The 14216-nt window shown below is 32.5% G+C and overlaps 1 protein-coding gene across 1 annotated transcript in view; it reads left to right on the top strand.

The window, feature by feature from the left end:
* LOC139491439 (uncharacterized) overlaps positions 1 to 8707 on the top strand; it is a 29691-nt gene extending 20984 nt beyond the window's left edge. Inside the window, exons 5-7 of the mRNA XM_071279136.1 lie at positions 4348 to 4500; positions 6765 to 6873; positions 7996 to 8707. Coding sequence (XP_071135237.1) covers positions 4348 to 4500; positions 6765 to 6873; positions 7996 to 8581 — 848 coding nt within the window. The 3' untranslated portion in view covers positions 8582 to 8707. The remainder of the gene's footprint in view (positions 1 to 4347; positions 4501 to 6764; positions 6874 to 7995) is intronic.
* The last annotated feature ends 5509 nt before the right edge of the window (positions 8708 to 14216 follow it).

The raw sequence follows: 14216 nt of genomic DNA, 5'->3' as shown, positions 1-14216 counted from the left end.
TTGGCTTTGGAATTTTCAAAATGTCTGCCGTTTCCATGGAAACAATGCAAAAAGGTCAAAATGCTCCAAAAACTTCAGGGTTTGGTGAATAACTTTGGTATGCTTGAACTTAAAATCATCAAATTTGTATACAATATAGTTGTCCACTATATAGAGGTTTTGAATGATTATGACAATCATTGGAACTACTCTGTTACCATGGATACAGGATCAAATATTTCAAAAATTTCAAAATGCTCCAAAATTGATGAAACTTAATATTATTGTTGACTGCCAAGTCTGGATGAGACTTTTGACTTTGGAATTTCCAAAATGGCCACCGTTGCCATGGAAACTGCAAAAAAGTCAAAAATTTCAAAATGCTTTAAACTTAATAAAACTTGATATCATTGTTAACTGACAAGTAATGAAGAGGCTTTTGACTTTGAAATTTTCAAAATGGCTGCCGTTGCCATGGAAACGGCAGAAATGTGAAATTTTTAAAATTCTGTGAATGTACTGAAAATTTACAGAAAGATGTATTGCCATGTATATATGTGCATTCACTGTTAAACGATTCTGAAATGGCTGCAACTTAGTGGCAATTGGGGGAAGGGTGACATCCGCTATTGCTTGCAATGGCAATTCTAGTTTCTTTTTATTTTTATTCTTCCACACATTTTGTCCACGCTATTTCTCGTAATTGGTCAGACCCATGTTGATGGAACTATACCATAATATGAACCGCCATGTGAAGTTGTGCAAGAGACATTGGAATGGTAAAAAATGGCCGCCGTTACCATGGAAACAAAACAAATGTAAAAAAAAATCAAAATTTTAAATCTTTCGTTATAAGAGGCAAAGTCTTGAAAGTTTATGTAAATGTTGGCAGTGGTGCCCCGAGGTACCAACAGTACTTGGAATTTTCAAAATGGCTGCCATTGCCATGGAAACTAGACAAAAGTTTAACATTGACCCTATGGGAAAATGCGTTTTAGCTGCATTTTCTTGAAAAATATAACAACAATTCCACGGAAATCGTAATTAGGAGTGTGTGCAAATGGTCACATGCAATTGCTGTACTGCTAACATGTACTAGAATATTCTAGAATAAAAATATGTATTTTATTTAATGTGCTTTAAAGAGAAAATCGCCACCGAGAGAACGAGAAACACTCAGAGTACAAATTACTGACATTTCTGCACTTGCGTTAAAGTACATATCCGTGAATGACACACCTGCTAAAATATACACATTAGCTGAAATCAATCGATAAACATGTAATTAAATTGTACACGATAAGTTACATGTATTGTATGATACGCGAGCTATTGAAGAATAAATTGAACAGTTAATACGCCGCTCCGTCAATATATACACATGTTGTCTGTCCTACGTCCCCTCTAAAAAGAATATTAATATGCTAAGTCCACGATAATATACTTCAGTATCACGTGACACCACCTTCCTACTTGCGCACGTGTCTAATTTTAGATTTAAAAAGGATTCCCAAACTATGTATAGAACTGAAACGTATTCTACGGAAGAGAAAAAAAAAGGGGGGGGGGGTTTGGGGGGGGGGTGGATTTAGAAATGCTGATTCCGACATGTATAATAGATATGCCATTTGACTTTTGTACACTCATAATTGTTGATGCTACTGTGACAATGTGCAGTACGGGGTGCCATCGTCCGCTATTGCTTGCAATAGCAAATCTAGTTTATTATTATTTTTCTTCCACTATTTTTGTCCGGAGCAGTTCTTGGAATAGAATGGACCAAAGTTGATGGAACTATGGTATAATGTTGACCACCATGTGAAGTTGTCCCTCTGACTTTGGAATGGTCAAGATGGCTGCCGTTGCCATAGAAACGGGTAAAATGTGAAAATTTTCAAAATTTTCAAAATGCTCCAATCTTTCTAAAACTTTACAAAAATGGTAAATGGCATGTGCTGATGTGCTCTTTGACTTTGGAATTTCAAAAATGGCTGCCGTTGTCCTGGCAATTGGGGAAGGGTGCCATCCGTTATTGCTGGCAATTACAAATCTAGTTTTCCTTATTCTTCTTCCACACATTTTGTCCACACAGTTTCTTGGAATTGAGTTGACCAATGTTGATGGAACTATACCACAATGTGCACCAGCATGTGAAGTTGTGCACCTGACTTTGGAATGGTCAAAATGGCTGCCGTTTCCATGGAAACAGCAAAAATCCAAAAATATTCAAAGTGTTCCAAACAGCACGAAACTTCACTTAAATAGTAACAGGCATCACCTGAGCTGCATTTTGATCTTGGAATTTTCAAAATGGCTACCATTACCATGGAAACAGCTAAAATATCAAAAATTCTAACTCTGTCGTTATAAGACCCAACTGGATGAAACTTAATGAAAATATTACCCAGTTTGCCAAGATGCCAAGACGATATTTGGAAACTCCAAAATGGCTGCCGTTGTCATGGAAACTGGGGACAAGTTTAACATTGAGCCTATGGAAAAATGCATAAAATCTGCATTTTCTCAGAGAGTATTGCAACAAAGTAAATGAAACTGCATTGCTATATAACATGACATGTGGCAATAAGATGTCTGCTTTTAGAATTTTGGAATTATCTACTGTAACCATGGTTGCAGGACAAATGTTCAAAATTTCAAAAAAAAATCAAAATGCTGCAAACTGGATGAAACTTTACAGGAACAGTGACTGACATGTGCGGCGTTGCATTTTGAAGTTGGAATTTCCAAAATGGCTGCCGTTACCATGGAAACAGCAAAATTGTCCAAAATTTCAAAATGCTCCAAACTTAATGAAATTTTACAAAAATGATGTCTTGCATGTGTAGCTGCACTCTTTGACTTTGAAATTTTCAAAATGGCTGCCGCTCGCCTGGCAATGGGAGGACGAGGGTGCCATCTGTTATTGCTAGCAATTACAAATCTAGTTATTATTATTATTCTTCCAACTATTTTGTCCGCCACTTTTCTCGGAGCCAATGGAACCAATCTTAATGATAGTTAAGTATAATAGGGAACACAAAATTCCGGGTTGCAGTAGGGTCTAAGACCATAAAAAATGGCTGCCAATTCCATGGAAACGGAACAATTGTGAAAAATTCCACTTTTTGGTTTTTGTGAATTATTTGGACATGCTTAAACTCAGAATCATTATATTTGGATACAATGAAGGTGCCACCCATATACTGGTTTTGGATGATTTTGGCAATCATTGGAACTACTATGTTGCCATGGAAACTACACCAAAAATTTAAAAATTATGAAAATGGTCCAAATTTTTTGAAACTTTCGCATAACGATGAGCAACTTTGGTAGATGTGGAATTTGGCGTTGGAATTTCCAAAATGTCTGCCGTTTCCATGGAAACAACGCAAAAAGGTCAAAATGCTCCAAAAACTTTCGGCTTTGGTGAATAACTTTGGTATGCTTGAACTTAAAATCATAAAATTTTAATGCAATATAGTTGTCCACTATATCCAGGTTTTGAATGATTTTGACAATCATTGGAACTACTATGTTACCATGGATACAGGACCAAAAATTTCAAAATGCTCCAAAATTAATGAAACTTAATATGATTGTTGACTGTGAAGACTGCATCATACTTTTGACTTTGGAATTTCCAAAATGGCCACCGTTGCCATGGAAACTGCAAAAAAGTCAAAATTTCTCAAAATGCTTTGAACTAAATGAAACTTAATATTATTGTTAACTGGCAAGTACAGATTAGACTTTTGACTTTGAAATTTTCAAAATGGCTGCCGTTGCCATGGAAACAGCAGAAATGTGAAGTTTTTTAAAATGCTCTGAAGGTACTGAAAATTTACAGAAAGATGTATTGCCGTGCATATATGTGCATACACTGTTAAACTATTTTGAAATGGCTGCCGCTTAGTGGCAATAGGGGAAGGGTGACATCCGCTATTGCTTGCAATGGCAATTCTAGTTCAATTTGAGTTTCCAATTTATTTATTTTTTATTTTACGATATGCAGCCCCTTTAAGAAATGTATGTATTTCTCATGTCTTCCCAAAAAACGCAGTTTTATTTTGATATATTTTGCAGTTTTACATGAAACGCTAAAAATTAAAGTTCTACGACATAAAAATAAGACACAATTCAATAATGTAAAAGTCAAAATATAAATGCTGATCTATGGCACACACAGTCTTGTGAGCATCTGAAGGCTATCATTTGGTAGATTGGTGATATCTTTAGATTTTCGTGTTCCAAGCAAAAAAGTGTTCTCCTAAAACTTCTTGTTTGACTGTGTATGTTAGTGTAAAGATCCTATGTAAACTCATAAAAACTGCCGAATTTCCAACTTGTTATCAACATTTACAAATCCAGAAAAGGTCGACCTGGAAACATCAACATATGCAGAAGTGATCAATCTGACGACGACAGCACCACACTCAGAACAAGCGATTAACAATCAAAACATTCATCCAACAGATGTAACAAAGTACCATAAGATAGAAGAATCGGTATCCAGAATGAAAGGTAATATATAATCGAAAAGGAAAATTGTTATTGAAGAATGCTTGTATGACTCCACACGCATTCCTTTACGGAGCAACTACTGCTATGTTTATGATAATTTGTATTTATCATCGTGTATAAGCTATATTGGCTGTACATATATGTTTAGTTCTACAATTCTTTCAGTAACTACGCGTTCGATTCAAATCTTGCTTAACCAGGATTGTCAAGTTTTGTTGGCCGGTGGTTTTTTTTATGAAATCATCGTTAAATACAAAATCGATCCTTTCCAAATAATTGTATTTCAATAGATAAATGATAAGTATATTTTTAGTTTAAAATGAAAGGCGAAAAATATCATATCATCAGTTTATTATGTAAATATACAAACACAACAAAAAGAACACATGATAAAAGAATAACAATCGAGCTAATGATCCTTACTGTAAAAAAAACGGTTGGTATAAAGGGGTAGGCCTTGGAAACCCAACTTTTTTCTCTGATTTATTCTTTCTTATGATGACATATTGAAATTTTAAAATGCAAGTACTGTCTACTTCTGTGAACAAGTAGTAGATAGGAATGCACGGTATATGCAGATTGCCTTTAAACACTTGAACCAGTCTAACCATTATATTGTAGTGGAAATATACCATTCAACAAATGATCCTATTTTGAGTTCACCATATCGCATACAAAAAGATTATTTCTAGTTTCAATAGTTGGAGTCAACAACTCATATGTTTGGAAAAATAGATATATTATTTTTATATGTTGTCGAGTCCCAGGTGTATAGACATCAACAAATTAGAATCACTTTTCATTTCTCTTCGATGCAAAAGGGTCAAGGTCATCGAAAATGTATTTTCCCTTCCTACAGTTCACACCGAGTTCATGGATTGTTATTTTCTTTCAAAGCCGTTCGAATAAAAATTGTTCAACCGTCATTTTCTACATAAGAAAAAGCCTCTTCGAAGTCAAGAATATGACATTGAGCTTTTGTCATTTTGTAGAATTTTCTTCGGAGTTCGGTACCGGTATCTTCGTTATTTTACTTTTTATTTACTGTTAATATGAAAGTTCAATTTGCTATATCATGATGAATATATATGTGAAAAGTCAACGTTTTATTCCAAAGCGTCGATTTTATATCCCCAAAGGAAACATAGAGCGCAAACGTCGACAAACTAAACGTTCAAGAAAGTTCCGTTATTTATGTCTAATGTCATAACAAAAATTATGTTTAGAGAATTTTTTTGTTGATGCTTGCGCTCTATGTTTCTCTTTTTGTAAGTAATGAACATTTGCACGTTGTTTTTTTTTTTATTTTCGTGGAAACCAAAATGAGTATACTTTTTGACGTCATGGATAGAACGGATGTAAGTAAGATTTTAACAAAAAGTCTTTATATCAACTATGTTTCATGGTGATGTTTAGCAGTGAATCCTAAAAGCAAGAAATATATTCAATTTAAGGGCCTTTTTGAACCTACTCCTTCGGCAATTACAGATAACTGTCGATTACTTGGGAAAATGTAATGCATTAAAATCGATTACGATTGTATGTTAAAATTCCTCCATTACTGGTGGACTCGCAGCCCAACGTATTGTATAGATGTTTTGGTACTGGCATTAAAATACGTCTATAGTTTGATCGAAAATTGATGTCTTAATCATCTCCGATCAAACGAGACAAATTTGGAATTCGAAAACAATAAGTTAAAATATCTGTCATATATCTATAACACTTTGGTCTCAAATATATCAGTGTACATACTTTTTTACAAAATTTTGTCTTTCATATTTGCTTCTATCTTTTTGACTTCCTGGTGAATGAAAACACTACTAGAAAATCTGAAAGTTTCTAACATTAAGTATGACCGACCGTGCGTGACACTTATTTGTCGGCAAGACCATGCAACACTCCCGTAATTTGAATATGATATAACAGTCCTACACTTTAAGACATGGTCTTCTACAAAGGCGTTTCTATGATGATTTGATTAAAACAAACGAGTTCTGTAGGGAAACTGCTTAAGCTTATGCTCGTATTTGATCTTTAAATAAACTATGAGTAAAAAAAGTAGATTTCTTATATATTTTGACAACTTCGTGATGCTTAAGAAATATATCTATGTTATCCTATTTATTTATTTATAAAAAAATGACATGTTTAGAAAATGCATATATATATATTTGTGCATCAGTAAAAGTGAATAGTGTGTAATATTGCCTTGTTATGGTCATTTGTTTTAACATTTTTTATGTTTGTTAACCTTTTTTTAGATGAAGACATAGATCCTGCAATAATCGTCTTGGTACTCACTGGTTTCTTGACACTGGTCCTAATCATTATCGGTATTGTCATTGGAAAAGTAAAGTACACCAACAAAAGGTATTATAATAGAAAAATAGGCAGTCTGAATACGTTATGATCAGTTTCGCAACAAATAAATATCATCTAAATAAAATAAGTTTTAAATATGTTGAAATGATTAAATTTGCAGTTGTTTTTTTTTTGTCTTTGAATTTGAACGTCTGCTTCCTTAGTCAGAAAAAAACTATTGAAATGCCTGTATTAAGTCAGGAATATGAATATGAATAAAAAGTCAAATCACAAAAATACTGAAATCCGAAAAAAATGCGCATCGGAAGTTCTCTAATCGAATAGCAAAATCAAAATCTCAAACACATCATACGAATGAATAACAACTGTCAAATTCTGACTTGGTATAGACATTTTCTTATGTAGAAACAGACAAAATAGATAAAAATGTCAAATATAGAGCAGTCAACATTATTTTATAATCTTAATAACTAAAACATCAAACAAATATGTACAAAAGAAGCACAAAATGGCAAAGATTTGCCTTAGTACAATAACACAATGACCGGATGTATAAGTTCAGAGCCATGTCATATATGTAACGAAGAAATATAAAAAGGCCTACAGACACAGAACAGCAAAAAATGAAAGATAAGCAACAAACAAGTTTTATAATAGCACAATGACTGGATGTAAAATCATAGAGCTCCGCCATATGACTACGTGAAAATCACAAACAAAAATAACAGGACGTACAAGTACCACAAGCATCTTAATCACAACAAAAACAAACAAATATTTAACAAACGAGCACAATATGCAATATATAGGTATATATAAAACCTAACAACTATACCCATCGCTTTCCCATTTTTGAATAATATCTATGTTTGCCAAATTCACCCATATACGACTGAAAGTCTTTAAGAACTGGGACCAAATGTCTAGACCAACATTGACACTTACGTAGAATCGTGCCGTCGACGTCAGAATGTAAACGTCACACAGGTAAGATATATAATAATTGTTTCGTTCAAAGTATGAAAATAATATAGTCTTTAGTTCTTTAGGCATATCCTACGCAGAATGTAAATTAGAAGTTTGCCTTTCCCTCTTGACGCGTGTCTATATGCTAATGATATATTGCTGTACTTATTCTCCTATTTAGAATTTAGATATTTTATGTTTTAGACTAGACACAATACAGTCCGATTATAGTAAAGAGAGAAAAACAATAGCAAAAGCAAATACCTACATAAATCAAGAACTTGAAAAGTCACAAAGTCCAACGAGTCAAAGTGAAGACAGCACATCTTCAACAATCAAAGAAGACCAAATTTTTTATAGCAAAGTCCAAAAGAAAAGAAGAAGTGATCAGATTTCAGATAACTATGATCACTTAAACAATGCAAGATTTTCCACACCAGAAGAAAATAATTATACCCATAACAAAACTGGTATCTATGATCATTGTCGACCAATCGTACATTCTTCAGATTGTAATTATGATAAAATGGAAGTCAATAACTCGGAAGCTAGTCCTAACTCGCAACAAGGAAACATATTGCTTTATCCGCGAATTGATACCCCTCCAAAACAAGAGAGTGGAGAAAACTTTGATGAACAAAATATCAATCCGTACGTAGATGAAGCTGTTATTAACGGAATGGCAAGCGCTTATAGACTCAGATCATTGTCCTCTACTAATGACGTTGATGAAAGTATACGAGATATGATGACACATGCTACAAGTTGGGCTGAAGAAGATACACTTTAACAGTTATCAGACAGAAGCTTAACCTTTGCATTTTATGTTTTTGTACATTCTATCAGTTTGTGTATTTTTGCTTTTTTATATTTCATACATAGTTACATTATGCATACATTAAAAAATAGAAATTGTGATTCAATTACTCCTGATGAAATAGAGGTATTTAGCTTAATGTAATACTCAGACAAACTAGAACGGCAATATCCTACATGATTACACATAAATTTTAATAAGCATTGTTTGTAATGTGGTATCAAAATTATTCGTTGGATTCCAATTTGCGTGGGTCGCGGGGAACCATGATTTAAATGTTCTTCAAATTACAATATGAATGTATGCAGACTAAAGCAAAATCACGAAATTAAATATCCTCGAAAACTAATATCTTATGAAGATACCGTACCATGCAAATAAAAAAAACCGGCAAATAATTATATCCAATTGTTTTTTATATGTGTAATGAATATACTATTATCTTTTGAATTCCTTATCATAGTTATCAGGGATTTGATCTTTTGAACAGAACACATATGTATGCCCTCCCCTTAACGTTGTGAAGGGTCTATGAATGTTTTTATGTTAGACAATATTTCATCCATTGTAAATTAATAATATTGTGGCAATAGGATAAGCTTCATTTGACTGTCATTGAGCATAAAGGTTAAGAGTAATTAATTTGATATCAAATCAACACGAACATTCTAGGATTGATTAAAACATACTCATTGATATTGGAAACTATTTTTCGTAGGAAAATATAAACGACATAGAGAATCATTTTAACAATATTAAGGATATAAGTTCTTATGTGTATATATATTATCTGGCATTTTCAAAATTCCAAAATGTCTTATATATACACTTGTGCCTTGCTATGACTGATATAGTATTAAAATGTTTTAATATACAAACTAAGAAGATGTGATATGATTTTCTATTATATAACTCTTAATAAGATACCAAATGACACAGAAATTAACAGGTTAACGTACCACCTTCAACAATCAGTAAATCCCATACCGCATTGTCAGCTATATAGACTTTCAATATGCCATTTGTAGAACAATCCAAACTAGAAAGCAGCGGCCGAATTTATTGATTACAGTTAACGAAAAACAAATATGATACTTTGAGACAAACGACATCCACTTAACTACATTGTTTTTGGAGATGTCAATTATGCTAGTCAATTGTTGATATGCTGAACTGGTTTGATTATTTTATGGATTGCTTTGCCACTCTTTCATTCAATTATTTCCAGTAAATGTATATCTGATATAAGGGATCATTCTGTGCATTTTACAGATTCATGCAGATTACTTACCTATTGTTTATTGCGCCTAGATATATAATTGAAAAACTGCCCAATAACCATATCTTGTAACATGCCTTTCAAGACCCTCAAAGCGTATTCGCTAAAAGTTGGTTATAATCCCTAATGTTAACGCGTAAAAATAATAATTGACATATTGCTACAGATAGAGGCCTTAAAGTGACTTTTGGTTGCAATCTGCTTCGTCATTTGGTGGAAAGTTGTTTCACTGGCACTCTAAAAGAGTAAAATCATAAAAAAAAAACTGATCTTCTTGGAAAATTCAAATCAGAAAGTCCCTAACTAGCTGATACGTTTTTCGACTTTAAGTAGACGTCTTTTACTATTCTACAAGTGATACCGCTCACGATATCCCCGACAGAGTCAATCATGGACATACGGAGAAATGTGAAACAGAGGATGCTTTCTGTTTTTGTAATAATCATATTGAAACCTAGTTTAAAAGATCAATGAGTCTATTTAAATTGTATTGCAGTAAAAAAGTAAAAATAACAAAAAAAAACGAGCTCTGAGGAAAATTCGAAACGGAAGGTCCCTACATGCAAATGGTAATATCAGACGCTCAAACACATCAAAACAACTATCATATTCCTAACTTGGTACATGCATTTCCTTCTGTATAAAAAGAGGATTAAACATGGTGTTATAGATAGATTAATTAACCTCTCACTTGTATGTCAGTCGCATAAAATTCTATTATATTGACAACAACATAACAAGCATACATAAAAGGTAAAAGTGTAAAAAATAGGGGAACAGCAGGCAACATTTTGCTATATTCTATATCACTATAAAAACAAACAAATATGTCAACAAAGAACAATGGCATATAAAAACTTTGCATTTTCGAAAAACTAAGAATTTTCTTATCCCAGGCATAGATTACCTTAGCCGTATTTGGCACAATTTTTTGGAATTTTTGATCCTTAATGCTCTTCAACTTTTTACTTGTTTGGCTTTATAAATATTTTGATAAGAGCGTCACTGATGAGTCTTGTGTAGACGAAACGCGCGTCTGGCGTACTAAATTATAATCCTGGTACCTTTGATAACTATATATAGACAAAGCATTAAGCATAAATTCAAATCAGAAATACACAAAAATACCACAGCACAACAATACATTTGGCGAAATGCATAAGTACAAGGCCACATCCCAAGGATATTACAAAACATGGACTGATTAATAAAGGCTGATAATAAACAAAGACAAAAAAGGGGCACTTACACAGGTCAATAAGATTATAACCATGTCAGTACATATAATCTTTATTTCAAGACTATTATGTAATATTGGAGTTGATACGAAATATTTATCATCACGGTCTAAATATCTCCAGATGAATGATAATATAATGCAGATTGTGTTCTGTTTATTTTGTCAATGTCAGATACTCCTATCAAAGTGCGAAAACCAGATAGTGTTTACGCCGTCAAAATTTTCTAAATTTAATATTTTTTTCACATACCAAAGCAAACATATATAATCTAAGATATAGTTACAGATGCACAACTTTTTCCCGCTTTCTGATTTCAACTGTTGCTTAACATGTATTTCGTCCTTTGTCAATTTCGTCAAATTGTGAACACAATAATTGAAAAAGGTCTTTTATATCATAATCAGTATACTGTAGCTTCTAACTGTCAAACAAAATGATGACAGCTTGGAGTGAAAATGATTTTTTTTAGGCTGAACAAAAAAACTAAAGGTTGTATTGTTGTATGATAAGAAGAGAGATGTTCATTTCACTCCGTATTAACAATATGTGTTGCAGATAAACTGATAATGCATGCAGTTTAATACCATATATGTAATATTGTAATATTAGAATCATAATTAACATTTGCAATTCTCATTATCTGTCATATGACAGTTTTTACCACAATTGTGACGGAACTCCTGATTGTATCACATGTGTATTTATAATCTGGTAATCTTGTTTAGTTCATTATCTATTAGAAACACTATTTTCATTATCTGTGACCGTTTCACCACACATAGTAGTGACGAAATACTTATCGTATTACATATTGAAATTTCAAACTTCAGTTGTAACAACATAGAAGTCAGTCATAGATAGTGGTTAATAAACTGAAAAATGTGTATAGCCTGTACGAACATTAAACATTATGAACTCTTAGCAAGACTTTGCATTTTGTTTTTCTAATAAAAGTCTTTTTTTTCAAGAAGAAGAATCCTGAATAACCATAGAGCTGTTCTATGGTATTCAACATTTTATTGAAGAACAAACTTAAAGCATGTTTTTCCGTCTATAGATTTCAAATTTCATATATTTTTTCGACCCTCCGTGCTTTTGGTGGCATAATTTGTATTATTTAAATTCTTAGGTCCTAATTCACAGCAGTACAATGTACGAAAACCAAAAAATATAGACAAACACTAACAATAACTACTGAGTTGTAATACATGGTCCTCACTTATAGCAGACACTTAAAATAGGGCTGTGTTAAAACTATTAGCGAGCGATTAACCCTACTATAATGTGAGACAATGGTGTTACAACACAAAACAAAATACTGGTATAAAATACATGTATCATATGTAAATGATTATCTGTCAATTTATAAAACAAAAGTATGTTCTTTAATTTGACTACTCGGTCGCGAAGAGTAGCAAATAATAATGCAATTTTTATTTCATTGTGTCTTTGTGAAATTGATTATGTCTACTTCAAACATATTAACGTTTTAATCAGAAATTCATTTTGTCAGTTGTGAACATTCAGGACATGGCTAAATGTTGTTGATACAAAAGATCATTATATGTCTTCAAACATTTCTGTGAAAATTTCTCCTTTCGAAGCATTTTACTGTTAATTAAAGTTTTTGAATAAGGGAAGGGTCAGCTACTGTCAGTACGTAGATCTTTGAATTGATCAAACGATGTAACAAAACATATACCACGCCTTTTTAAATCACGTGTGTGTGTGATACATCTGCAAAAAAAATCGATTATAACTATAGAGTCATAGTAGATATTAGGTCAGGAGACTCTGTCCCAAGATAACCTTAAATAAAAAGAAAATAAATATGTTAGTGAATATAAAATATCTATATCATCCTTTAAGGGATCCTGTGTTTGTTATACATCTTATTTACCAATTGCGACTTCAAAGGCTTAACGTGAGATGGGAACTTTTTTTAAATGTGGCAGTACAAACTTAGCACTTTTTGTGCTGTTTTTGTGTCCTTTCAGCATACATTCAGGTAAATATTTGCATACATCAAGGCGATAACTTTTTTTATTTTACATGTTGTATATGTACTTTCTTTTAAACTTTTCAGTACATTGAAAAAAGGAAACCAGTTTTTGTATTTATCATAAAAATTAAATTGTATTTTTAGGAAAATTACAGGTAGGTCACCTTTTTAACAAATCATGTTCTTTCTATCCTATACAAAAAAAGACACAAACAGAATACGGTTCGAACTTAGAGTAATAGGCTATTTGCTACTTTAGATAAAATACTAAGACCACTTTAATGCAACCGATGCATCTTCGCTTTCGTAAAATTCCATTTGTGTGTATTGTCATAGATATTTAATCTTATGAAATTGCACTCAAACTTATTGAAATTGTTCTTTTATGTTCTTCTTTTTTTATCTCTTTAGCTACAACAGGAATAAAGTTCAAAGTTTCGAGCGAAAATATTTCACCAACAGAGTTCTTTTCTACTGAATCAATCATTTCAACTGAAACAAACACATTTGATGCAGTGACATTTACATCTGTAGAAACGTCAATGAACCCAGACAACACAAAGAAAGCACCCCAAACAACTGATGTAAAGAGGACAACAAAAGAGATAAAAACATCCTTGCTTGTTCCGGCTACAACGAAAGAGACAAATTTGATCTCAACAAAAAATTTATCAACTATTTCAGTTCATCAAAATATTTCTCAAACGACGCTGCCAACGAAAAAAACAAAAGGTAATAACGACTTCATTCCGTCAAAAATAGTTGAGCCAGGACTCAGCTGTCTGTTATTGTTAATGCAAACTAATTGGTGGTATCTGTGATAACAAATATGCAGCGAAATGCTTTAAAGGCGAATTCTAGATGGTTATTTTATTAATCACAATCATATGATTCTCTAGAGTGGAATTCAGAAGCTAATTTTTATTTTTTTTATTGGTTACTAAGTTTGCATACTTTAATGAAAATTTTCTGTCTGGATATTGATATAAGGCATAAACAGCATTTTGAAAATTTCCAGTATTTTGAGTGCTTATTGATATTCTTCTTCATTCCTTATTGTGTCTTTTTGACTACTTTTTATTTAAG

The sequence above is a fragment of the Mytilus edulis genome, chromosome 10 (assembly GCF_963676685.1).
Source record: "Mytilus edulis chromosome 10, xbMytEdul2.2, whole genome shotgun sequence".
In the NCBI taxonomy this organism is placed as follows: Eukaryota; Metazoa; Mollusca; class Bivalvia; order Mytilida; family Mytilidae; genus Mytilus; species Mytilus edulis.
This window is presented reverse-complemented; position numbering and strand designations above follow the sequence as displayed.